The sequence below is a fragment of the Pongo abelii genome, chromosome 19 (genome assembly GCF_028885655.2).
Source record: "Pongo abelii isolate AG06213 chromosome 19, NHGRI_mPonAbe1-v2.0_pri, whole genome shotgun sequence".
In the NCBI taxonomy this organism is placed as follows: Eukaryota; Metazoa; Chordata; class Mammalia; order Primates; family Hominidae; genus Pongo; species Pongo abelii.
Window position 1 is genome coordinate 71,255,645 of NC_072004.2, and position 11,764 is coordinate 71,267,408.

The 11,764-nt window shown below is 42.0% G+C and overlaps 1 protein-coding gene across 3 annotated transcripts; it reads right to left on the reverse strand.

The window, feature by feature from the left end:
* Nucleotides 1-2,082: 2,082 nt before the first annotated feature.
* On the reverse strand, nt 2,083-11,465 carry KRT40 (keratin 40). 3 transcript variants are annotated; one of them, XM_002827584.5, is made up of 9 exons: nt 11,377-11,465; nt 10,630-10,700; nt 8,198-8,645; nt 7,418-7,500; nt 6,683-6,839; nt 5,368-5,529; nt 5,163-5,288; nt 3,173-3,393; nt 2,083-2,665 (listed from the first exon to the last, which is right to left on the reverse strand). In XM_002827584.5, exons 3-9 carry the CDS (start codon nt 8,642-8,644, stop codon nt 2,566-2,568), a joined length of 1,296 nt encoding a protein of 431 aa, XP_002827630.2. In that variant the 5' UTR covers nt 8,645; nt 10,630-10,700; nt 11,377-11,465; the 3' UTR covers nt 2,083-2,565. The 3 variants fall into 3 exon arrangements, with proteins under 3 accessions (XP_002827630.2, XP_054402345.1, XP_054402344.2); XM_054546370.2 differs by lacking the exon at nt 11,377-11,465 and adding an exon at nt 11,252-11,353; XM_054546369.2 differs by lacking the exons at nt 10,630-10,700; nt 11,377-11,465 and having other exon boundaries at nt 8,198-8,947.
* Between the last annotated feature and the right edge of the window lie 299 nt (nt 11,466-11,764).

Genomic DNA, 11,764 nt, shown 5'->3' on the forward strand with positions numbered 1-11,764 from the left:
AAATTTCTACTGGAGTCTTTCCATCTTCTTCTTCACTGAGTCTTTTCTATTTTTGCATTTGTTGTAAGGGTTTATTGAAGCATTGCTTATTGAAGCATTTTTATGATGACTGTTTAAAAACCATTGTCAATAAGTAAAAGAGTGTAACTGGATGTTTGTAACACCAAAGATACATGCTTGAGGGGATAGACACCCCATTCTCCATGTGATTATTACGCATTGCATGCCTGTGTCAGATCATCTCATGTACCTCATAAATATATACATCTATGTACCCAGAAAAATATGAAATAAAAAGTTAAAAACCCTTGTCAGTGAATTCTGACGTCTTTTTCCTCTTGATGTTGGAATTTGTTGATCATCTTTTTTCATGTAAGTTGAGATTTTATGATCCTAGGTATAAAGAGCAATTGTTGATTGAAACCTGGACATTGGGGCATTATGTTATGAATAGAGGATACTATTTAATCTTCTGTTCTGGCAGGTCTCCTCTGACACCGTTTTGGTAGGGGAAGGGGGACGCTGCTTCATTCCTACCAGGCGGGAGTAGAAATACAGGTTCTCTCCACTTTGCCTCTATTGACACCCAAGGGGACAGCCCCCTCATCACTGCTGGGAGAGAGGATTTTAGACTCCTTACCTGGCCTCTGCTGATACCACCCTGGCCAGGAGGGGCAGGAATATCTTGTTATTGCTCCCATGCAGCTTCCACTGACACTGCATGGGGGGTGGCCTTGGTACTGCTGGAGGAGGGAAAGAGTTCTGACTGTCCAGTAGGCCTCTTGTGACACTAACCCCAGAGGAGAAAAGAAGAGCCTCACTGCAGCCTGTAGAGTTAAGTCCAGGCTCCCTGTGTGGTCTCCACTGACACCGTGATGGTGGGACAGGGAGTGCTTCCATGTCTCATAGTAGGAATGAAAGTCCTGGATCTCTCACTTAGCCTTCCCTGACTCCACCCCAGTAGGGAAGTTTGAGTGCCTTGTTACAGCCTGGGAAGGATAGAAGTCTGGATTCCCTACCTGGCCTTTCCTGGTGTGGATATGGGTGGGTGAAATGATATTTTCTGTGGTGTTTGGCTGAGTTGAGTGGTTATTGTCTAAAGGTTTTCTGCCTTTCTAGGCTGCCTCTTTTCTGGTTCTTTAAGTAGAGCAAGCTCTTTTTGTTTGTTTGTTTTGTTTGCACCTGTTGGTGTTTCTGGTTGTTGGTTTCTCCAGCTCCCACTCTGGGATATACGAGATAAAAAGCTAATCCAGGGAGCCCACCACAGTGTCACTCCTGGGGTCTCAACATCTTTAGGTGGTTTGGCTTCTTCCTCTACCTTTCAGAGTCTTCTTACGTTTATTTGATATGTAATTTCCAGGGTTTTTAGGAGGAGGAATATGGAAATATACATCATTCTGGAAGTTCTCTACCTTGTTTCTTAAATGTATGAGAATAATTATTCTTATAACCTAAATGTCCAATAACAGATCAATGCACCTTATGGTACATTATGCAACCAGTAAAATGATGGCTACAGGCTGGGTGCGGTGGCTCACACCTGTAATCCCAGCACTTTGGGAGGCTGAGGTGGGAGGATCACAAGGTCAGGAGATCGAGATCATCCTGGCTAACACGGTGAAACCCTGTCTCTACTAAAAAAAAAAAAAAAAACAATAAAAAATTAGCCTGGTGTGGTGGCACATGCCTGTAGTCTCAGCTACTCGGGAGGCTGAGGCAGGAGAATCGCTTGAACCCGGGAGGCAGAGGTTGCAGTGAGCCCAGATAGTGTGACTGCACTCCAGCCTGGGCGACACAGTGAGACTCTGTCTCAAAAAAAAAAAGTGATGACTACAATACAATCTTATGTTTTTATTAGAATTAAAAATGCTTAGATGACATAAATGAAAGATTACACAAGTGTGTGCATATGTTAGTATGATTATAGCTGTGTGGAAAAATCTATCATAAGAAAGAAAACTGGAAGAAAGTACCCCAAAATATTGACTATGGCTGTTTGGAAGATGAAATCATAAGTGACCTTTTCCCTTTCAATGAGCCAAATTTAAAAAAAGAGAATCTAGTACTTTTATAATAAAAAAATACATTTTATCATATTTTATTCCAAATTTTTTTTCTCAGAAAGATATACACAACTATTTTCTAAGATATGTGACATTTTGCATGGGTTCATTAATTTATTTGTATTCGAGGAGTTAAAAAATATTTTCAGCCTTGGTTTATGTACATTGAAACTATGGCTATGGGTTTAGATGATTCCCTTGCCATAAAATGAATATTCTATCAACAGTAATCAGCCATAGAGCTATATTTACCATGCTAAAGGAATAAAACACGTTTTATTTGGAGATGAGCACAAATGCTTTATGGGCTCCCAGTATACCACAAATAAGCCGGAAGGAGAGGAAATAGTAAAGCAGAAAGACTGAGGATGCCTGGAGGGCAATTCTAGGATATGAGAGCCCCGCTGGATTTGTGCTTCCGGTTTGGATGTCCCTGGTTGAAGCCCCATCTCCTTTCTAGGACGCTGCTGGCTTTGATTCCTCTACCTGCTGTCCTTAACATTCACAAACAGCAGTTTTCAACCGTGCAGATGACATAGGCTGAGCATGGCTCACAAGTGTTGCTCGAGGTGCATGTGGTCGAACATGGGTTACAGGAAAGCCTGGGGAAAAATTGATTTTAAACCAAGCTTAACAAGGGAATCTTGATAAAATGGCAACTCAGAAAAACCATGTCAAAATTTGCCCTGCAAATTATGTTCTGAAAAAAATTCTGCACAATAGCATTGACTGAAGCCTGTTTCTTCTCCACACCCAGAATTGCCACTTCATGTTCACTGTAGCAGTGGCAGTTGAATCGTATTTTATATTTTTTCTTGATTTTGCACATGTTATCTTAGGCCTCTTCCTGATTTTCCTTTAGTGGAAAACAGGAACAAAGGGAGATGCCAGCATAAAATGTTACACTAATAATTAATCTGCCTTTAGAATATTTTTAAAATATCTCTAGTGTCATGTTCTTAACCTCAGCCACTTTTCAGCACTCTTTTAAGAAGATCCCTGAACACACTGGGGAGGTTTGAACTTGTCCAGACCTTGGGGAAACAGGATTCTTTTACATCAGCCTCTTTGTGACTCTGGGGGATTTCATGAGTAACTGTGGAACTTGCCTGCTGTCCTCGCTGTCCAGCAGGCCCCAGTACGTGTTGATCTCACCCTCCAGCCGGGCCTTCACGTCCAGGAGCACCTGGTACTCCTGGTTCTGTCGCTCCAGGTCGCAGCGGATCTCGGCCAGCTGGTTCTCCACGTTATCGATCAGGCACTGAATCTGGGCCAGCTGGCAGCTGTACTGGGCCTCAGTTTCTGCTACGGTGCATTCCAGAGATTCTGTCTGCAGGATGAAACATTGTCCAAAGGACCATGAAGTGCAGTCTCTCGGGCCAGAGTGCCTACTTTCAAATTCCTGCTTACCCTTTTCTAGCTATGTGACCACTGGCAAATTATTTCGCTTTTGTGAATCTCAGTTTTATTCTCTGTATAGTGGGGAATACAAAGTATTTGTCTCATTAGAGGGTTGTGAAGATTAAGAGTTAATATGCGGGCCAGGCGCGGTGGCTCATGCCTGTAATCCCAGCACTTTGGGAGGCCGAGGCGGGCGGATCACAAGGTCAGGAGATCAAGACCATCCTGGCTAACACGGTGAAACCACATCTCTACTAAAAATACAAAAAATTAGCTGGGCGCGGTGGTGGGCGCCTGTAGTCCCAGCTACTCAGGAGAATGGCGTGAACCCGGGAGGCAGAGCTTGCAGTGAGCCGAGATCGTGCCACTGCACTCCAGCCTGGGTGACAGAGCGAGACTCCATCCAAAAAAAAAAAAAAAAAAAGAGTTAATGTGCGTAAAGCATTTAGAACAGTGCCAGCCATACTGCCACTGTTCTACGTGTCAACTATCACTACCACCTACCACCACTATGACTACAGCAATACATGACATATTTGTGAAGCTTAAGGACTATCCACAGCATATGAAAGGAAAGATTGAGTTTGGGCTCTTGGCAGGGAGGGGTACTATAGTGCTGTTAAGAGAAGAGGCTCTGGATACCAGAGGCTGGGACGGGCACATGTGTGGTAAGGGGATGAAGAGAGGTTGGCTAATGGGTGCAAACATACAGTTAGACAGAAGGGATACGTTTTCATGTTAGACAGCAGAGAAGGGTGACTACAGTTAACAACAATACACTGTGCATTTCAAAATAGCTAGAAGAGAGGACCTGAAGTGCTCCCAACACATAGAAATGATAAATACTTGAGGTGATGGATGCTCTAAATATCCTGACTTGATCATTACACATTCTATGCATGTAACAAAATATCACATCTATGTTAAAAAAATTTACACATATCAATAAAAATAAATTTAAAAAGAGAGAGAGAAGAGACTCTGGGATTCAACTGGCTGAACTCAGCTTCCAAGTTTGCCTCTTAGAATTGCATCCTTTGCGAGTTAGTTAATCTGAGTCTCAGTTTTCCTTATCTGTGTCATGGGATAAAGGTATCTATCCCATAAAGTTACTGTGAGGCTTAAATGAGCATAGTGCCTCTCACAGGTTGAATGCTCAGCTATCGTTCTTCTAGGTGTTCTCCGCAGGGCCTAATGACATGCACACAGTGGTGCTTGACCAGAACTGGTTCATGTCATCTTGAACGCATGGTGTTCCTGTTGCTTGAGTGGGGTGGGGTGGGGTGCAGTGAAGGATAAGGTTGAAGTGTAGATGCTGGGAAACTGTAGGATGAAATGTTTGAAAATGATTCTTTGTTTTAGATATAACAGTGAGCCTGGAAAACTGGCCTGAATCAAATGAGAATTAAAACCTGCCGGAATGCTTAAGTGACCATGGCCCGGAGGTTTCTCTCTCGCTCTGCTTCTCCCTCCCTGTCCCTGGAGGCTGCCGCAGCATCAGACTCAAGCCCAGGAGTGAAGGTAAGGCATCTTAGAGGACAAGCTGTGGACCTGTCACTTCTGCTTCTATTAATAGCTGGGTAAACGGCAGTACTCGGGAAAGGCAAGGAAATGTGATCCTTGGATATGGAAGAGGGCTTAACATCTCAGGGCCTGACTTATCAGTGACACAACGGACACTGCCTTTGCCTCACGCACCAGGCTTTGCTGTGCTTGGAGCTCAATTTCCAGAGCATTGGCTGTGCGTTTCAGTTCCAAGATCTCTGTCTGGCAGCCCTGCAGCTGCTCCGCACTGGACAGTTGCTGCTGATTCAGCTCTTCTGTCTGAAACACAGGCACCATTAGAGAATTCAAAAAAGGCAGAAGTCTGTAAGCCTGACATTTTTTCAATCTGGGTACTGACCTGAACAGCGAACCATTCTTCAGCTTCTCTGCGATTGTTGGCAAGCACCGTTTCATACTGACAGCGCATCTCATCCAGGACCCTGTTGAGGTCAAGGGTGGGGGCAGTGTCCAGCTCCACACTGAGGCGGTCGCCAAGCTGTCCACGAAGCAAGTTGACTTCCTGAAAGTGGGATGGTGTAAAGAATGTCACAGAATGGTGGGGAAAAATCCATTTGACATCCAATGGCATTCTACTTCTGTTTTTTGGAGCAGTGGGTAAAAGTGTGAGATTTTGATTCAGATTGCCTGGGCTGAATCTCTTTTCACCACTTAGAAGGGCCTCAGTTTCTTCGTCTGTAAAATGGACATAATAATTGGACATTTTTCCAGAAGGTTATTATGAGATCTAGAAGAGTCAATCTACACATAATTAACTTATAAAAGTTAATTATGGCACATAATAAGGTGTCAATAAATGTTAGCTATGATTGTCATGAACAAATGTTCAAAGAGCAAATGTACTTTGTTACATCATTCAGCTTCTCATTTTCTAGCTTTATCAATACATCAATCGCTTTATGTTTTATGATTTTTAGAAGTTTATAAATGCCGAATATTTAAAAACACTGGTCCAGATAGTGCATGAGTCTTTATCCCTTTTTTGAAATGGACTTCACAGTCTGTTTCTCAGCCTGATTTTCATACCCTGTGGATTGGAGCTAGGGGTGGCATAAAGCCTCCAAAGGAAGCCATTTGTGAAGTTACCTCCTCCACAAAGGCAAGGGCAGGAGAAGAGTTTGATTCCTTCGTCTGGCACTGTCTAGGGGCTATTTCACACCTTAAATCAGAGACACACTGGAATGATCAGGTTGAATAGTCATAATGCCTCGAGTAGTTTTTTGTTTGTTTGTTCGTTTGTTTTTTGAGATGGAGTCTCGCTCTGTCACCCAGGCTGGAGTGCAGTGGTGAGATCTCGGCTCACTGCAACCTCCGCCTCCTGAGTTCAAGTGATTCTCCTGCGTCAGCCTCCCGAGTAGCTAGGACTACAGGCGCCTGCCACCATGCCCAGCTAATTTTTGTATTTTTAGTAGAGATGGGGTTTCATCATATTGGCCAGGCTGGTCTTGAACTCCTGACCTTGTGATCCTCCTGCCTCGGCCTCCCAAAGTGCTCGGATTACAGGCGTGAGCCACCATGCCTGGCCTCGCCTCGAGTAGTTTTATTCCAGCTTAAACAACATCTGCCCAAATTCGATTTACAAACATCAACAGATCATCTGTCAGTGTAAGTACGTTACTCTTGGAGTCCTTCAGCGGAGTTGCCACTTTCCTTACCTCTTCATGGTTTTTCTTAAGGCAAAGGAGATCTTCCTTCAGAGACTCCACATGGGCCTCCAGATCAGATTTGCACAGGGTCAGTTCATCCAGGATCCCATGCAGGCTGCTGATGTCAGCCTCTAACAGCTGGCGAAGGGACAGTTCACTCTCGTACCTTTCACAGCAAAAGAGAAATCCAATGCTTACTTTGCTGAATGCTGTGCAAAGTGTGGGGATACGTGGAGGATCGACACATGGACTTCAGGAAGCCATGTGCATAATTTCTCTTAATTCCTAAGTAATGATAAATTCAAGCTTTTAAAACATTCTTAACTTTAAAATATTATATAGAGAATATTTGTGTGTGTGTGAGAGAAAGAGAGAGAGATTGAGAGAGAGCCATAAATTATTTTCAAATTAAAATTAAGGCCAGGCGTGGTGGCCCATGCCTGTAATCCCAGCACTTTGGGAGGCCAAGGAGTTCCAGGCCAGCTTGAAGTCAGGAGTCTGAGACCAGCCTGGCCCACATGGTGAAACCCCGTCTCTACTAAAAATACAAAAATTAGCCGGGTGTGGTGGTGCACGCCTGCCTGTAATCCTGGCTACTCAGGAGGCTGAGGCAGGAGATCCGCTTGAACCCAAGAGGCAGAGGTTGCAGTGAGCTGAGATAGCACCATTGTACTCTAGCCTGGGTGACTAGAGTGAAACTCCTTCTCAAAATAAATAAATTAAATTAAATTAAATTAAACTTACTTTGACTTAAAGTCATCAGTGGCCAGTTTGCAGTTGTCAAGCTGTACAGCAAGTCTAGAATTCTCTGCTTTCGTGCATAAGATCTGGGAAGCAAGTCATTATGTGATAAATGATTCTTTGAGAGAAACCTAAATAAACTTCTATCCAACAGCTATGCCATTAGTTATCTTTTGAAAGTCTTTATAAGAAAGTATAAAATCACCCTCAGCCTGCTTTTTTTATTAACCTTGTCACTTCATGAAGAAAAAAAGCAGCGCCAATTTAGAAACAAAATAATGAAATAAAAAGGTTTAGTTTTTTAATAACATAAGACATTTTGCAACACTCCCAGGCAGTTGAACACCATTAATGTTTTCTCCATCAGTAGTTTGTATTATGAGTATATCCTCTCCCATAATAATAGAAATTCATGGAGAGAAGAAAATGATTACTAGGTAGTTAAAAAGATGGCATTTCATGATCTGTGTTCAGATAATGTAAATGTTCAGTGTCACATACAAAAGCGATTTTGGATATAATACAGTTTTTCTGCATTTTATAGATGATGAAGGAAAAGCCTACAGGCAAGTTACTTTATTATAGTCACTCAGTAATCAGGGGTAGCTCTGGGGCTGATGCTGAGGTTTTCTGACTTTCAGTCTGGTGCTCTCCCCTATGTATCATTAACTCTTAGAATTCTCCTTTCCATTGGTTTCCTTCTGTAAAACAGCCCCTCCTAGTAGAAACATAAAGCAAACCATAGATAGGGAAGGTGGAGCACTAGGGCAACAGGACACAGACCTTTTGTTGGAGATCTTCAATGGTGTTGAAGTAATGCTGATAATCCGGGCACACCATTGGGATATCCTGTTCACATTGTTCTTGGATCCTGGATTCCAGCTCTGCGTTGGTCTCCTCCAGGCTGCGCACCTTCTCCAGATAGTTGGCGAGTCTGTCATTCAGGAACTGCATCGTCTCCTTCTCATTGCTAGTGAACACCCCATCCTCACACCAGGCACAGTTCCCCACCAAGCAGGGACTATTACAACTCCCAGTAAAGTAGCATGGCAGGAGGCAACCAGTCAGCCCACGAGACCTGGATAGGAAGCTTGGAGTCTGACATCGGGATGTAGCACAGGCACCGGGGAGACAAGCTGTTTCCATGGAACAGCTTGAGGCAGGTGCACAACTGGAAGCCGTGGTACAGGACTCAGGAGAGCAGTGCGTGGAGGAGCAGTCAGAAGTCATCCTTCCAGAAGCAAAGACAGAGACTGGCTGCAAAACTTGGGTTGCCTTGACTCCAAAACTCTCCTCTCCTGAGAGTTTTATAACCCCCCAAAATGGGTGTTTACAGACTGCACCGGATGTTTTCTTTATCACTGATGGTGCCAGTTTTTGTACAAACATCTCATTAGAGTTGTTTATTTACTGAAGAAGAGTTTTATGCCTCATAAAAGAGGGATAACTTTAGGTTACCAAAGCAGGACCCACCCCATTTCCATGTGCAAGACAAAACACTTATTTCAGAAAATCGTCATAGGAAGTTTTGTCCTTTTGAAAGAATAAGAAAAGAAAGAGAAAATTTGGCCAATCAATAATTATAGATACAACTCATTACAAATCAGGAAAATACTGTGTCCACAGATTTTGATTCTGTGGATTGATTGCTTGTGTCCCCTTTTAAAATTAGTATTACAGCTCATAAAATGACAATTATTTGTTTGTGCCACCACCATAAAAATGGTCAGTGTGATTAGCAATCTTTCAATGCTTTTTGTGATCTCAGAGCACGTGCTGATAAAGACTGGAGGAGTGAGCTATATATTGGGTTTAAAGTGTGTGTGTGTGTGTGTGTGTGTGTGTACAAACCATGTCTACTTGCGTACAAATGGAAAAGTCACTTTACATAACTGATAAGAATAACTTGTTTTTCTGCAGGCTAAAATATAAATTGGTTAGAGCTGGAATTATGATCTTTGATTTCCTGAAACTTGCCTTCTCCACATTTCTCATTTCTTATTGTTAGATAAGTTATACTATTTTACCTGTATTCCTAATAAGAGTGAAATATAAATTCTAAGTTATAACCTTTTAGTCCCTTGGGAATTCCTTAATGATTATACTTCAGAGTAGGGGCAAGGAACCCACAGGAGTCTTTTCTTCTGAGATGTAGAGCCTGTTTTCTCCTATTTATTTATTTATGAAGGCCTGAATTTCATGAAAATTAAAAATACTGGAACTTGGAAAATAAAATTCTATTTAGGTTCCAAATCAGTAATTCCGCTGGATGAAATCTCTGGTGCCGAATCCGACAGACAGGAACTTGAGATATATAATTTTTTTGAATTCTCTCTTGATTTCACCTCCATTATGAAGCATAATCTAGTTCACTTTGCTTGGTTTTAGTCGTTACATTTATTTCATTTTCAAAGGTGCATAGAGAAAATTGTCTCTAGAATTTTTAAGAACATTATAGGAAAAAAACACATTAATCTGAAAAAGTTAAAAAAATTTTGATCCAGAATAAACTTATTTTTTCTCCTAATCTTGAGTGCTACTTCCTAGGTAGCTGATAATAGAAACCAAACCAAACCAAACCAGAAGAACATATATAAGTGAGTTAAAATAGTCTCTTAGGATTTATTACTCCCTGGGCAGAGTTGGGTTTGAATTTAGTGATTCTCTTTACACATCAACACTTATGCAAAAAGTTCTTAGAGTGTCTCATGGTATATTGATGCTGCTCTGCAACAAATATGAGTTCAAGGATTCAAAAACACTTCTGAAAAATTACAAATCTCTGAAAGAAAATTATCTTTTCACAGTAACCTAATGAGTCAAAAGAAAAATATCTTTGAAGAAAACCCATGTTTTGGTTGTCCATCACGGGTTCTAGATAGCTAAAATGCAGTCGTGTAAGTGCAGGTAAAATAAGAAATATTTCCTTTTGTCTGGAACTAATTTCTAATTGTAAATTATTGGTTACTGGTTATTGTCCTGCAGGTAGGACTATTTATTTTGGTCTTGATTAATTAGGTAGTGTTGTATAATGATCTATAGCTATAGTCTCCATCGTAGAATATAGAAATCACCCAGAATTCGTTTCTGTGGAGTCCTCCTTAGGGAAAAGAAGTCAGGCTGGCAGGACCAGAGGAAAGTGAAAAAAACCCAAAAAACAAAAAACAAAAAAAGCAAAAAACAAAGAAAGAAAGCAGATAAGCTATAAGACTCACCTTCTTCATGGTCCAGGACACATAGCCCTCCTGCACAATATTCCTGCACCCAGCTATCACCAGACCTTCAGCTGATAGAAAAATGCAACTTAGCTCACTGCAACCTTAGCATTATCAGTACCGCACAAACCCTCTTCAGCACACAGCATAAGCACCATCCTGTAAAATCTCCAGCACACCTTTGTCTCCTTGCAGACAGCTGCTTCTCTGCTGTGCTGCCCATTGCTTCCTTGCAACATATTTTCATACGTTCTCTGATACATCTGCCTTTCTTTACCTACAACTATCTTGATAAATTCTTCTTACCCTCATGCCACCAGCCCCAGATAGTTGCTAATCACCCGTGACAATTTCTATATCATATCATCATCAGAAGAAAGGAACATTGGGAATAGAGAAAAAGAAATAGACGTCATGAAAGGCCATGATAAAAAAAAAAAAAAACCGACAACAACACGGTAGTTTATTTTGTATAATACTATGCTCTTACCTTACAACATCCACCTAGGCTGCCAGAATCATTTTCCTAAAATACAAACCTGCTTTTTGTCGCCCTCCACTTACAGAATGCAAACTTTCTACCTTGGCAAATATGACCTTCCCTAACCTGGTGCCAATTTACCTTTCTGGGCTCACTTCCTGATGTTCTCTCTTACAAACCCTAAGCTCCAGCCATCCTTCAAGCTTTGTAGGTACTATTTTCTTGGTCAAATGCTCTTCTGCTATTCCTTTCCTGGATGAACTCACATGTCAAGACTCAGCTGAAACATTGTTCAACTGCCTTATGTGGAGATGGGGCTCCTCCCAGAGCACTTTGCACGCATCTCTGCTATAGCAGTTGTCTTGTTGCTTTTAACATTTGTGCGACAGGTTGCAAGAGTTTACATGAGGCCTTAAGAAATTTGGCTCAGGGCCAGAGCTAGTATCCACGTGCAGCAACTTGGTTGATTTTCACTGTTTTGGGCAACAACCTAAATAACTTTTAACAGTGCCTGGGAATGTTCAAGGCCCAGCTCGGGTTCAAGCTGCAGGGGAAACACACAGCTGGCCGGGACACAGAGTGGTCAAGGTAATCTGTTTCCCAAGGCAAAGAAGGAAGTCGGGGGGTGATCTGGGGGATCCTACAATATGATCA

What these genes read in the sequence shown, in the direction of transcription:
- KRT40 (XM_054546369.2), bottom strand. Translation starts at nt 8,803, where the DNA reads ATGTTTGTACAAAAACTGGCACCATCAGTGATAAAGAAAACATCCGGT. An exon ending in AAGAATGGTTCGCTGTTCAG is followed by an intron (nt 5,289 to 5,367) that starts GTCAGTACCCAG and finishes CCTGTGTTTCAG; the next exon opens with ACAGAAGAGCTGAATCAGCA. An exon ending in TCCAAGCACAGCAAAGCCTG is followed by an intron (nt 3,394 to 5,162) that starts GTGCGTGAGGCA and finishes TTCATCCTGCAG; the next exon opens with ACAGAATCTCTGGAATGCAC.